The 12,786-nt window shown below is 53.4% G+C and overlaps 1 protein-coding gene across 1 annotated transcript in view; it reads right to left on the bottom strand.

Moving 5' to 3' along the window:
• Positions 1–10,854, bottom strand: part of MROH2A (maestro heat like repeat family member 2A) — a 43,134-nt gene extending 32,280 nt beyond the window's left edge. The window contains 10 exon segments of the mRNA XM_059927556.1: positions 127–219; positions 1,323–1,466; positions 1,971–2,122; positions 2,737–2,835; positions 5,280–5,378; positions 5,381–5,441; positions 5,637–5,768; positions 9,415–9,596; positions 9,829–9,924; positions 10,779–10,854. Coding sequence (XP_059783539.1) covers positions 127–219; positions 1,323–1,466; positions 1,971–2,122; positions 2,737–2,835; positions 5,280–5,378; positions 5,381–5,441; positions 5,637–5,768; positions 9,415–9,596; positions 9,829–9,924; positions 10,779–10,854 — 1,134 coding nt within the window.
• Positions 10,855–12,786: the final 1,932 nt, after the last annotated feature.

Below are 12,786 nucleotides of genomic sequence, written 5' to 3'. Positions count from 1 at the left end.
GTGAGCGGGACGGGGGCCCCACCACCATCTCACCCTTCGCCCTGGTCGGCCACGCCACCTGCCGCAGCCCCCTTCCCATGGGCCCACCCTGAGAAGGCCGCGCCCAGCACAGCCTGCCAGCCTCACCTGGACGTGCAGTTCCGTGAAGATGGTGTGCAGCTGCATTTGGGGGACAGGGGTATTAGTGGTCACTGACATTTTCAGGATCTGCCTCAAGACCTGCAAAAGGTGGGAAGTGGTGGCACATGACCTTCTACCGACTCAGGGTCAAACTCCAGACCTTTGCTACTCTGTGTTTTCCGTCAACCGGATGTATCAGCTTCCTCTGGGAGCCAGTTAGAAATGCCACCTCTCAGACCTGCCCAGACCTCTGAATCCAACTCTGTTTCAACCAGCCCCCGGTGATTCCCGTGCACGGTAAAGCTTGGGCAGGGCTGCACTAGGGCCACCAAGCGTGACATTCAAGGCCTTCTTCCCCTTTCTCTCCTAGTCACTGGGAGGTGAAGCCCATCTTTAGACCGAATGATCTACACATGGCTCCCCAAATCCGTCCCATTCATTTCTGCTCCCAGCTCTTACAGCGAAGAGCCTCGCCTCGTCTGTAGACGAGTGACCCCCTGCACAATACACATCAGCCCCAGTCACGCCTCCACGCAGAACCTTGCAAAGGCTCCATCTCACAGGAGTTCAAGGCTGGCAGGGGTCGAATGGTCTTCCCCCCAGAATTTGTGTCCACCCAGAACCTCAGAATGTGACCTCACTTGGAAATAGGGTACTTGTAATTAGTTAAGGATCTCGAGATGAGATCATCCTGAATTTAGGGTGGGCCTTAAATCCAATGACTGGTGTCCTTATGAGAAGTGGAGAGGACACAGAGAGACACAGAGAAGATGGCCATGTGAAGATGGAGGGAGAGGTTGGAGTGATGCAGTGCCTGGGGCCGCCAGAAGCTGGAAGATGCAAGATTCTCCCCTAGAGCCTTCAGAAGGAGCACAGCCTGCCAACACCTTGATTTCGGACTTCCGGCCTCCAGAACAATGAGAGAATAAATTTCTGTTGTTTTAAGCCAACCACCTCATGGTTCTTTGTTACAGCAGCCCTACGAAACTGACACAAAGGCCATGACCTCACTGTGGCCTCCAAAACCCTTTGGGATCTCATCCTTTCCACCTGGAATGGCAGCGTTCATTTCTTGGAAATCCTACAGGTGCCAGGCCCCATGGCTCTATCTCCCACCCAGATGACACTCCCCACCCGGGACACTTGGGAGCCCCAAATATCTCAAGCCTCCAGCCCACGCCGCTGCCCACTCGGCCCCTCACCTGTGTGATGAAGAGCGCCTCCAGGCGGCCCTGGTACTCTGCCAGCAGCAGGGGGATGTAGTCGTACACCTGCTCCCGCAGGCCGTCGTTGGGCAGGAGGAGGTTCAGCATAGGCTTCAGGGACTTGATGAGCCCCAGCTTCACCTACCACAGGAGCGGCGTCTCTAGACCCCTCGGCCCAGGACCTCAGCAAGGCCCAGTGATGTCAGCCCCATGCACAAGACAGAGGGGACCTTGGAAGTAGAGTCCAGGCCTCCCCCGGGCCCCAGAGGTGGGCAGTGAACCCAGACTGTCCCCCAAGTCCGGGCTCTGCCACTTAGGTAACTTTGGGCAGACACTTGATCTCTCTATGCCTCACTTTCCTCAGCTGTAAAACAGTCCTATGGCACAGAGTTGGCGTGGAAATCGCTCCCACAGGTAAACCGCTCGGAGAGCGCCTGGCAGGCATGTGAAAGGGACCCTCATCTAGCACCGCCAGGGACCTTTATCAAGCCGCCTTCTGAGGCCCCGGGCCCACGTGGCTCTGCCATTAATCAGCTCCCCATCTCCCCGGACCGCGCGGTATCTCAGCCCCGCCAGCGCCACAGGCTGGGGAGCCGTGACCCAGGGACCGTGCGGGCCCCCCACCCCCCAGCAGGGCAGTCCCACCTCGGGGTTGTCGTCCCTCAGCCACACGGTCACAAAATAGCAGTCCATGGGGAACAGCTTCGCAGCAAACTGCTCCCCGGTCATCACGGGGTACACACTGCCCTCCAGGTGCCTCAGGTAAAACTGCACCGTCTCGCAGAAGGTCTCCATGGCTGTCCGTGGGGATGTGCACTGAGCCCAGAGGGGCAGGAAGAAGGACAAAGGCTTCCCAGGCCACCTTCTCAGGAGGGAGCCCTCGTGCACCTCCATAACTACCAGGTCACTGAGATGGCCAAAGACGCTGCTAGAAAAATCTCCTTCTGAGTCCCTCCCCCTCTGCCCTTCCAACTCCCTCAGAGCCCCCTAATGCTCACCCTGCAGGTCTGTGTGTGAAAGGCTCCCCTGGGGGGTAGAGCGCGCAGGTGTGACTCGGCGCCAGCCCTTGACGCTCCTGTGCCGAGGCCAAGGCTGGGGCCTGGAATAAACCTCTTTTCACTCACATCCTGGGGATTCCAGTGCAGAGGGCGGCCAACACATTTTGCCCTACTTTTCTCAGGTATTGGGGATTTGGGTCCACAGAAACATTAAGTTATCTAAACCTGGGGCAATGTGATCAGATGCAAATGGCATCAAAGACCTGCCCAAGGCAAGCCCAACCTGGAAACATTTCCCCGGTCGCCCGCTCCTGTGAATCCCATCACCCTTCCATCTCTACCTGTTTCCCCCACCTCCCCATCCCCCAGCACCCTGACTGGGCCAGACCTGCGGGCCCGGGTAGGACACGTACCACTGCAGATCACCTGGCGCATCTTGGCTTCATTGGTGAGCCTCAGCATGGTGAATATGGTAGCCAAGGTGATGCCCATGTATGGCATGAACTCAAACACTGTGGGGCATGGGCAGAGGTCACAAGGAGTCAGGGCAGGAGAGTCAGCAGAGAGGACAACCCCGCTAGCCACACCTCCAGCCCTGGTGCAGAGCCAGGGAGCTGCTTTGTGCGGTCGGACCACAGGGGAGAGTGGGAGGCAGGGGAGGTAAGAAGAGATGGAAGCTGGTGAAGGGGGAAGGAAGTAGGAAAGAGAGGAGGAGGGGAGAGAGGTGGAGGAGGAGGAAGAGGAGAAGGAGGAGGGGGAGAAGGGAAGAAAGGAGGGAAAGAGCAAGTGGAGGAGGTGGAGGAGGAGGAGGAGAAAGGAGGGGGGAGGAGGAGGAGGAGGGGGAGGAGAAAGGAGGGAAGGAGAAGGGTGAGGAAGAGAAGGGGAGGAGAAAGGAGGGAAGGAGGAGGAGAAGGGGAGGGGGAGGAGGACGAGGGGGAGGAGGAGAAAGGAGGGAAGGAGGCAGAGGAGGGGGAGGATAAGGGGGGAGGGGAGGAGGAGCAGGGGGAGGCAGGGAAGGGGGAGAGAAGGCAGAGTGTGGGCTCTTCCAGCCTCTGACCCCTCTGGGTGTCCCACAGACGTTCTGGGATGAAGAACCAGAGGCTGTGAGTGAGAAAGTGAAAAGGCAACAGGGATCAGAAGAAAGAGCAGAGAAAGAAGGGAAACTGCAGTGGGAGGGGGGAGAGAAAGAGGAGCGGCGATAGACCACACTCGCCTCCAGCCCCGCTCCCACTAGCTCCCCTTTCAGATCCCTCGCCCGCTAGACCCCCATTTCTGCACCCCCCACCTGCCCCCTCTCCTGGCTCTGGCATCAGCCCACACACAGGCCCCGCCCACCTTGCCCCCAGAGCCCCTCCAGCTACCATCTCATTTCTTTCCCCTCCTGCCTTCACTGCCTCTGCCCCCATCCCTCTCCTGTCCCCCTCTCGACCAGCCTCCATCCCCAGGAAGCCACCGCCTCCAGCCTCATCTTCCCAGGCGCCCCCGGAGGATGGGCCCTGACTGGCCCCTGGGCCCCTCCTGAGTCCTTCTCCTTCTCGCAGCCTCCACGACACCACACTGCCCTCATCTTGCTCTAGTTCTTCTGGTTCAGTTCCCCCTAAGCCTTCTCGGGTTTGGGGTTTCTCAGGGCGAGGTGCTGGCCCTCTTCTCTCCTCTCTCTACTTTCACCCCCTTGGTGACAACAACTTTGGACACCACCTACACTCGAGGCCCCCTGCCCTCTGAACTCTGCTTCCCACATCAACTGCCCGCTTGATGACCTCTCCCCTTGGACAACTCTCAAGGAATGCAAACTCAGTCCACACAAAAGAAATTCATCTAAGCCCTAAGTTCTCTCTCCCCGAGTGTTCCCCGTCTCAGGAAATGAACACACTATACAGGCAGCCGTTCAAACCTGAAACCCGGGAGTCATTCTTGGGTCCTGCTGTTCCTTTGTCTCTCACACACAGTCCATCAGCAAGTCCGCCCACCAGAACCCCATCTACTACTCACGTCTGTCCTCCGCTCGCCGAATGAGTCCCAGCCTGAGCCACAGACACCTCACAGTTACACCCCTCCCACCCCCTCTCCGTCCACACCACAGCAAGAATGGGCTTCCCGGAAGCTTCATCAGGCAACTCTGCAGCTTAAAATCCCTCAATAGCTTCCTAGTGCCTTTAAATAGAGTCCAGACTCTTCGCCACGCCCACTAGGCCCTGCCTAACTCTCCAAGCTCATTTTACACCCATCACCCCCCTCTCTCTAGCTCCGGCCATAGTGACCTCTCAGTTCTTCAGAGAAACCAAGCTTTCTCCTGCCACAGGGCCTTTGCACATTCAGTGCAGGATGGCTCCCTCATCTACTTCTTCACACAGATAATCATCACCTGAGTCTTCAGGTCACAGGTGAAGCATCGCCGCCTTAATGAGGGCCCCACAGAGATGAGGTCCTCTTCCCCTCATCCTGATCTCAGAAAGCCCCCTGGCTGTCCTCTTCATAACTGCCATCTCATATTATGATTATCTGTTTTCTTGTTTACTGGTTCACGGTGTCTTACTCGCCTGTGGTTTTACTCACCTGTGGTCTTACTCACCTGTGGTCTTACTCGCCTGTGGCACCCACCCCAAGGCCTGCATGCAGCAGGCACTCAGCACACGTTCGTGGGATGGAAAGGGAAGGAGGGAAGGAGAAAGTGAGAGAACGGGGCCAGAGAGGGAGAGAGGAGAGAGAGGTTTGGAAGAGAAGGGAGGACAGGAATAAAGACACAGAAATGAGAGGCGGAAACACAGAGAGAGAATCTTGGCAGCTGAGAGGGACAGAGAGAGACACACAGAGATGAAAAGGAGGGATGCCAGAGAAAGGTACTAAGAGAGAGAAATGGAAGGGGATGGGGGCAGAGACAAGGGCAGAGGCCCGGCAGGAACACGGGATGCTCTAAAGGGGTCAGATACTGGGGCTGAGGCCCCGCGGGCCCTACCATTGCCATCGGCCAGCCTCGCCAGGGTGATGACGACAAATTCTTCGGCGAGGCTGAGGGGTCTGAGGCGGTGCTGCAGCTCATACATGACCAAGCTGAGTGGTTTCGGGACAGGGCCACCAGGGTGTCGCTGGCCGCCTCTGCCCTCACGTAGCCCTCCACCTACAGGGGACGCGAGAGGGATGTGTGGCATCACCACCAGCTCCTGCCCCTCACCTGCTCCAGCCCTGCTGGGCTCCCTTGGGCTTGCTCAGCCTACTCCTGCCCCATGAGGTAACCGGACAAGGGCCTCGGGCAGCTCAGGCCGCACCTACCAAGGCCCAGCCCCTGGGTCGGTGGGCGGCAGGGCTCTCCTACCTGCAGCATCTCCCTCATCTCCTTGGAGGCGATGGTGACCAGCCTCTGGACGCAGTGCTCCCCCAGCTCCCCCTCCTGCTGGACGATCTCCTGGAGGAGGCTGTAAACGTTGACTTTGCGCTGAGCGGAAATCTGGGGAACAAGTATGGCGGGTGGGAAGGTCCTGGACTGGGCAGTGGAGCCTGGGAGGGACCCAGCCCTGCCAGAGCACGCAAATTCACCACGCTCTCCCTCCCACTGGTCCTCCTCCCAAATAGTGTGAGATTATGATTTATAATAAGAAATTTATATTTGGTCTTCATCCAGTTTCTGGCACAGAGCCCCTAAAATCTTTGGAATTTCCTAAGTGACGAGAGTGACAAAGGTGTCTTTTGTTATATTGAGATGATTTTTGGTCCACACCTAAGGATGGGGGCTGGTTGGCAGGAGAACCAATCATCTGATTAGAGGATTGGAACTTTCATTCCCACCCACTTGACCTCCGGGGAGAAGAGAGGGGCTGGAAGTGGAATCGATCGCCAATGGCCAGTGATTTAATCAACCATGCCTAGATAATGAAGCCTCCATAAAAACCCAAAAGGACAAGGTTCAGAGAGATTCTAGACTGGTGAACAAATAGAGATTTGGCAGGAGTGGCGTTCCCAGAGAGGCCCTGGAAACTTCGCGCCCTTTCCCAAACCCTCACCCTATGTGTCTCTTCCATCTGGTTGGTCCTGAGTTATATCCTGTTAAAATAAACTAGTATCTAGTAGGTAAAATGTTTCTCTGAGTTCTGTGAGCCACTCTCATAAATTAATTGAACCCAAGGAGGAGGTCATGGGAACCTCCAAACTATAGCCAGTTGGCCAAACTTACGATTGGCGTCTGAAGCAGGGGCGGGGGTGGGGTCGTCTTATGGGACTGAGCCCTTAACCTCTGGGATCTGACACTATCTCCAGGTAGACAGTGTCAGAATTGAGTTAAATTGTAGCACACCTAGCTGGCGTCAGAGAATTATTTGGTGGCGGGGGGAACACCCACACATTGGATTTGGATGCAGAATTATCAATGTCTCATCTGGTAGATGACCCCACCATCCTGAAACTGCCTAAGACTCTGACCCCGACTCCGCCATCTCTCACGCCACCCCCTCCCTTCCTCCCATCAGGCTCATCCAACTGGCCCTGTCAGTGTGGCCTGCAAATCTGTCCTCTCTTCACTGTCTTCAGCCCAACATACTCAGCTAGGCAGGTGTCAAATGGTCAGCACACAGGGTCCTCCACAGATTTGGCACTGGCCCTCTTGCAAGTCCAAGAGGACATCATCTATTTTGCTTCTTAGATAGTTCTTGTCACAAGGGGGGACTCCTCTCCCCGGGGGCTGTTACCTGCAAAACGCTCTGGGAAGGTGGCCCCCTCCCCTGGCTGGTAAGGAGGTCACTTACCAACAGTCAAGACCTTAGCAAATTTGGGGACCTCAAGAGGAGAGGAAGTCAATGAAATTTATACGTTCTATGAGTGACATCCAGTACAGAGAGTCTTGGCCTTTCTTTCCTGGTCTCGATATAGCAAGTAAGAGAGGCTTGTAAACTCCAGTGAGAGATTCCTCGTGAAAACTCCTGGACCGAAGAGAACAGTGTGGCCTTCGCTGCCTAGTCCGATGGCTTTTGTTTTCTCAACCTCTTCATTTTTTTTTTTTTATTGTCCCCTAAGGAGCCTTCTTAAGCATTTTTTCCTAATTGCCCCCCACCATGAAAATGTAATACCACAAAGATATTATATAGCTGATTCTACATATCTGTGCTTCCTACATCAAAAACTAAAATATCCTTCGCACACACCAACCCCCGACCCCACTGCCGCAAGAGCCAATTTTACCTGCTTTGGAGCAGTATCACCCCGTTGAGAATTCACGCTCTAGATCTTCAAGGCAAACTCAAGGAAGCCTAGATGCGTAGCTAACACTGTTGCTGCAGATATGTAAACAGCCAGGCAAATTCTAATAAGCCCAGCCTAATTTCTGCGATCGAAATTAATCTTTGGAGAATATTTACAGGTGCAAGAGAAAAACTGTCAAAGACTTGGAAAGTGGCATAAAACAGGCACGGGGTGGCCTCCCAGAGGCGGGCTTGGTGCCGTCTGCTGCCCCTGCAGGATCATCCGGCCTGTGGGAGTGCGTGCCTTGGATCGCCTGTGATAGTCTAGGCTCTGCTACGTCTCCACGGAGACAGAAGGTAAGTTTTAGGAAACTGATGCTGAAAATGATTCCTGTTCGTGACAACGCAAAGGAATTTTGTCTGGTAAAGAATGTAAATCTCTATAAGTAAAATTGTCATTTTAACCGATTTTAACATCTTACTGGTTCCTTCACTAATTAAAGAATAACTAAAATCTTTAACACAGGTTAAGTTACAAAATATGCTTACTTGTTTATCATCTGTTTATTGCCACTGATCATTTATCATGGCCTGGGTATTAACCGTGGTTTTTAAAATTTTCTATATTTCCTGATGCTTTGACTTCTTGGGGCCTTGTGGACCCTGGAGAGACTGCCCAGGGTTAGTCAATTCCTAGAGATGGCAAACCACTCACCCACTCACGAGCAAGCTTGTCAAATACAAGCAAGCAATCCAGAGCCCACGTACCAACCACCTCTTCTATCAGGCTCTCACGCTCTGGACCACTACACACCTGCTCTAATCACCCCAGGGCCAGGGACCAGACCACTCAGGGCGGCCCCTACACCCCAGACCTCACTGAAATTATCCACACTAGCCAATCTGACGTCTGCTCATCCTGCCTCGCCGGATCTTCCCCTACAGAAGCCACAATAAACACTCCTGCGTACATTTCCCCCTTGCTCCCTCTGCCTCCCGCCCGACCCTGCTTCTTCTTTGTGGGCCTGCATGGCATGGCGTGTCCCTGCCTCTTGGGATCTGTGAGTAACAGACCATCTTTTCAAGGGCAATCATCTCCTGAGCTGTTGGTCTCACTATACCTGAATAATAATAAAACCTACGTTTTAAAAGACTTTTGCAAATTCTTTGCCTATGCTCCTGGACCCCGACACACCTCCCTCAAGGCTGCCACGTATCTTCTCTCTATAAAATAAAGCTTGCTATTAAGAATTCCTATAAGGACCTGCTCTGCTACCCACTCTCAAAAGCTCAAGAATAGTCTAAAATTCAACAGCTCTCCAAGTGTGGTCCCCAGACCAGCAGCAGCGTCACTTGGGACCTTGCTAGAAATGCTGATTCTTGGGCTCCACCCCATACCTACTGAATCAGAAACTCTCACGATGGGCCCCAGAAATCTGAAGTTTTAACAAGTCCTCAGGGGATACCGATGCTCTGGTCCAAACTCTACCCTGTCGTACAAAGCCCACCATGATCTCGGTTACATTTTCCATCACTCCCATCAGCATCCTCTACCCCAGCCTCTGCCCCAGTAAACAGCCTTCCCACTGGCCAAGCACCCCTGCACCCTGCATCTGGTGTGTCTCTGTTCCCCCACATCTACCTGCTTCACCCGTGCACAACATCTTTGTAACTCAGCTCACCTGCTCTAGAACGGTGACTCCCAAACCCACTGCGTCAGAATACCGAGGAGCTTTGAAAACTTGTGAGTGGCCCAGGCCCCACTTGGGCCTCAAGGGCTGAGACCCTCATGGTCTTGTCATTCTCTGTACCCCAGCACCTAGCCTGCATCCACAACCATCAGTAAATGTGTGCTGAGCAGTGGACAGACGTGCACACAGGTGGCCAGGCTCAGAGGAGCGGCTGAGGGGGAGGAGGCCCTACCTCCGGTACCTGCAGGCAGCGGATGAGAGCGTCCGTCACCACAGACGGCTCAGTGGTGGCCTTCTCCCTGATGATCACTGAGGCCAGCGTCTTCCGCAGGTCAGGACCTGCCCCAGCGGCGTCCGTTTTGGTTGACTCGCTGTCCATGATGTGGAGGAGGTTTGTGACTTGTTGGAAGGTACCTGAGACAAAGGTGGCACAGGTGTGATGCCGAGACGACCATTACAGGGGTTGTTCCTTGTGCTCCAGTCTCCCTGATACCTGCACAGCTCTAGCTCTACCTGGGGCATGATTGGGCAGGGACCTTCCTATCCACTGTACAGATGGAGAAACTGAGATCTTGACCAGGACTTGCCCTCCAGGAGTTAGTGGCCGAAATGAGGCAGGAGTGCAGGGAGGGGGTGACTTTCTTACCACTGTCGTCTGGTTCCAGAGGTTCCAGGTACTCTGTCTCCTCTGACACGTCCTCATTTGACTCTGTTGATGCTTCTGCCATCTCTTCTTCAAGCTCTTTTGAGATAATAAGATTTGTAAAATACTTGGTTTGTCATCCCACCATAAGACGACCCCCCATGAGTCACACCCTGCATAACCCCCTTCCTTAGAGTGTGGGAGGAACTCATGACTTGGTTAGACCCATATTCTAGCCAATAGAATATGGCAAAAGTGATGGGAACCTTCCATGACGCGATCACTGCCATGATTACATTATGTCATATAAGACTCCATCTTAGCAGACTGGAGAGAGATTCTCATGCTGGCCTTGAAAAGTAAACAGTGGTGATATAAACTGCCTATGGAGGGGGCCATGTCACAAGGAACCGAGGGCCTCAGTCCTACAACCACAAGAAACTGGATTCTGCCAACAACCAGATGAGCTTGGAAGAGGACCAAGCTCCAGAAAGGATGCAGCCCAGACAACATCTTGAGTGCAACCTGTGAAACCCTAAATAAATGACCCCGCTAAGCCAAGCCTAGACTCCTGACCACGCAAACTGTGGCATAATAAACAGGTGTTATTTTAAGCCACTACATTTAGGTAATTTGTCACACAGTGATCGATAGCTACACTTGGTTAGGAAGGGCCTTTCCTCCCTCTTTTCTGGACACTGAAAACTAATGATTAATGAGAAATCCCCCGCGGCAGGTCTCATCGCTCCTCTCAAGGGGCTCTCTCAACATCAGCAGCTTCTCAAGGGCTGACAAACATCAACACAGATGTCAACACAGAGGGTGAAGAGCTCCCAGGTCCTCTTTCCTCCTGTCCCAAGTTCCTCAAACTCCATCCCAGGGCCCTTCACCATCCTGTGCTCCCTTCCTCCTGGGAATCCTTTAAGGAACAAGTCTGGGACCTAAATCCTGACCTTTTCTCAGAGTTCTCTCCTGGATGGAACAAAAATACACCACAAGAAAAAGCTCTGTTCTCTGCCTGATACACATCAATGGTAATGTGGACAATGGCCGGTTGGGTTGACAAAGGAGTGAGACCTTCGGGCTCCTCAGTCGTAACTCAGACAGGGAGCAGGTCCCCTGGCAGGGTGGGAGGGTTTCACTAGAATCATCACTGTTGGGTCCCAGACCCTTGGAACTCTCAGATCCAACTGTCTCCCTGAGCCCTGTGAACCCAGTGCTTTGAGGAGTGCACAGGGCCCTGGGATTTTAAAAACCCACATTATTTTGTTAATCAACATTTCTGTCACCCACATGTGGGGTGAGGTATGGTGGCCTGTTTGGGGAAAGGAAATGGAGGGGGGGATTCACAGCCAAGTCCCCTGGGGACGTGGTCATAGGAGCCCAGGGTGGGGAGGTGTGATCCGGGCAGCTGGAGGAGATGGGGGTGACAGAGGGGTCCTGAGAAGAGGATTTCTCTTCCCCAAGGACTGGACAGCTTGCAGGATGGGGCAGTGTGGCCCTACTGACAGCCACTACATTTAAGTAATTTGTCACACAGCCATTGATAGCTACACTTGGTTAGGAAGGGCCTTTTCTCCCTCTTTTCTGGACACTGAAAACTAATGATTAATGAGAAATCCCCCTCGGGCAGGTCTCATCGCTCCTCGCAAGGGGCTCTCTCAACATCAGCAACTTCTTAAGGGCTGACAAACATCAACACAGATGTCAACACTGAGGGATAAAAGCTCCCAGATCCTTTTTCCTCCTGAAGATAAAGAATTTCAAAGAAAGACAGGGCAGTGACCCTGTTTCCCTGAACCAAAAGTGGGGCCCAAAGGATTTCTCTGTCAGTTGTAGCTGTGAGAGACAGCCCCGATCAACAGTCTGAGCAATAAAATAATGAATTTCTATGCATTACAGGGCAACAGATCAAGACCCAGAGCCACCTAGGTCTAAGACTGCTTAATTAAAATTCCCACTTAATTTCCCATTGTCCTCACTGCCAAGAGGGAGCTCCTCAGCCTCTGCTTGTCACCTCTCATACCAGGGAGCTCATGACCCTCAGTAGCCCATTTCTACTTCACTGAATCCCGGTGGTTAGAAAACGAGCTTCCTCTACATAGTGCCAAACACTCATCCTCACGAAATTCACGCATTTTTCCTCAGTCTGCCCTTTGGAGACATGTAAACCATGATGGAACAGACACCAGAAGGCAGTTACAACATGCCCCTTCTTTCACAGTCCCCTTGGCCCTACCTCCCACTCCCTTCTGGGCCTTCTTTTCTCTTTCAAAGATTACTCAGTGAAATGGCTGCAATTCCATCCCACAGACTCTCACTGTGTGCCTGCAGTGTGCAGCTAAGCTTGGCTCTCCATGTTGTGGTGGATACAGAGGTGGGTAGGACACATCTTTGTCCTCTGAGAGTCTGAAGACACAACACATGAAAGATTGTGGACTTAGAGCCAGAAGTGAATGTATCAGTTAGCCATTGCTGTGTAACAAACTACCTCAAAATTTAATGACTGAAAACAACAGTTTATTATTGTTCACAAGTCTATGGGTCAGCCAGGTGGTTCTGTTGATCTGGGCTGTGTCCAGTCAAGCATAACTGGAGTCACTCATGCAGCTGTGGTAGCCAGTGGGTTAGATGAGGGTTGGCTGGTCTAAGATGGCCTCACACACATGCCTAGCAGTTGGCTTCCTATTGGCTTAAGTGACCAGGGTGATCAGGAACCATGTCTCCCATCATGCAGCAGGGCTGGCCCAGGTTGTTCTCAGAGCATCTGGGCAGGTTTCCAGGAGAGCGGGCAGACACACCAAGGCGTCTCACGGCCTAGACTTGAACTGTACCTTTCACCTCTGCCACCTTCTAACAGCCAAGGGAGGTCACAGGCCGGTCCGGACTCAAGGGGTGGGGATATAGATTTCCCTTCTTGATAGGAAGAGCTGCAATGTGACATTGTGAAGAACATGGCTA

The sequence above is a fragment of the Balaenoptera ricei genome, chromosome 7 (assembly GCF_028023285.1).
Source record: "Balaenoptera ricei isolate mBalRic1 chromosome 7, mBalRic1.hap2, whole genome shotgun sequence".
Lineage (NCBI taxonomy): Eukaryota > Metazoa > Chordata > Mammalia > Artiodactyla > Balaenopteridae > Balaenoptera > Balaenoptera ricei.
The sequence above is the reverse complement of the archived record's forward strand: the minus strand, read 5'-3'. Positions and strand labels throughout refer to the sequence as shown.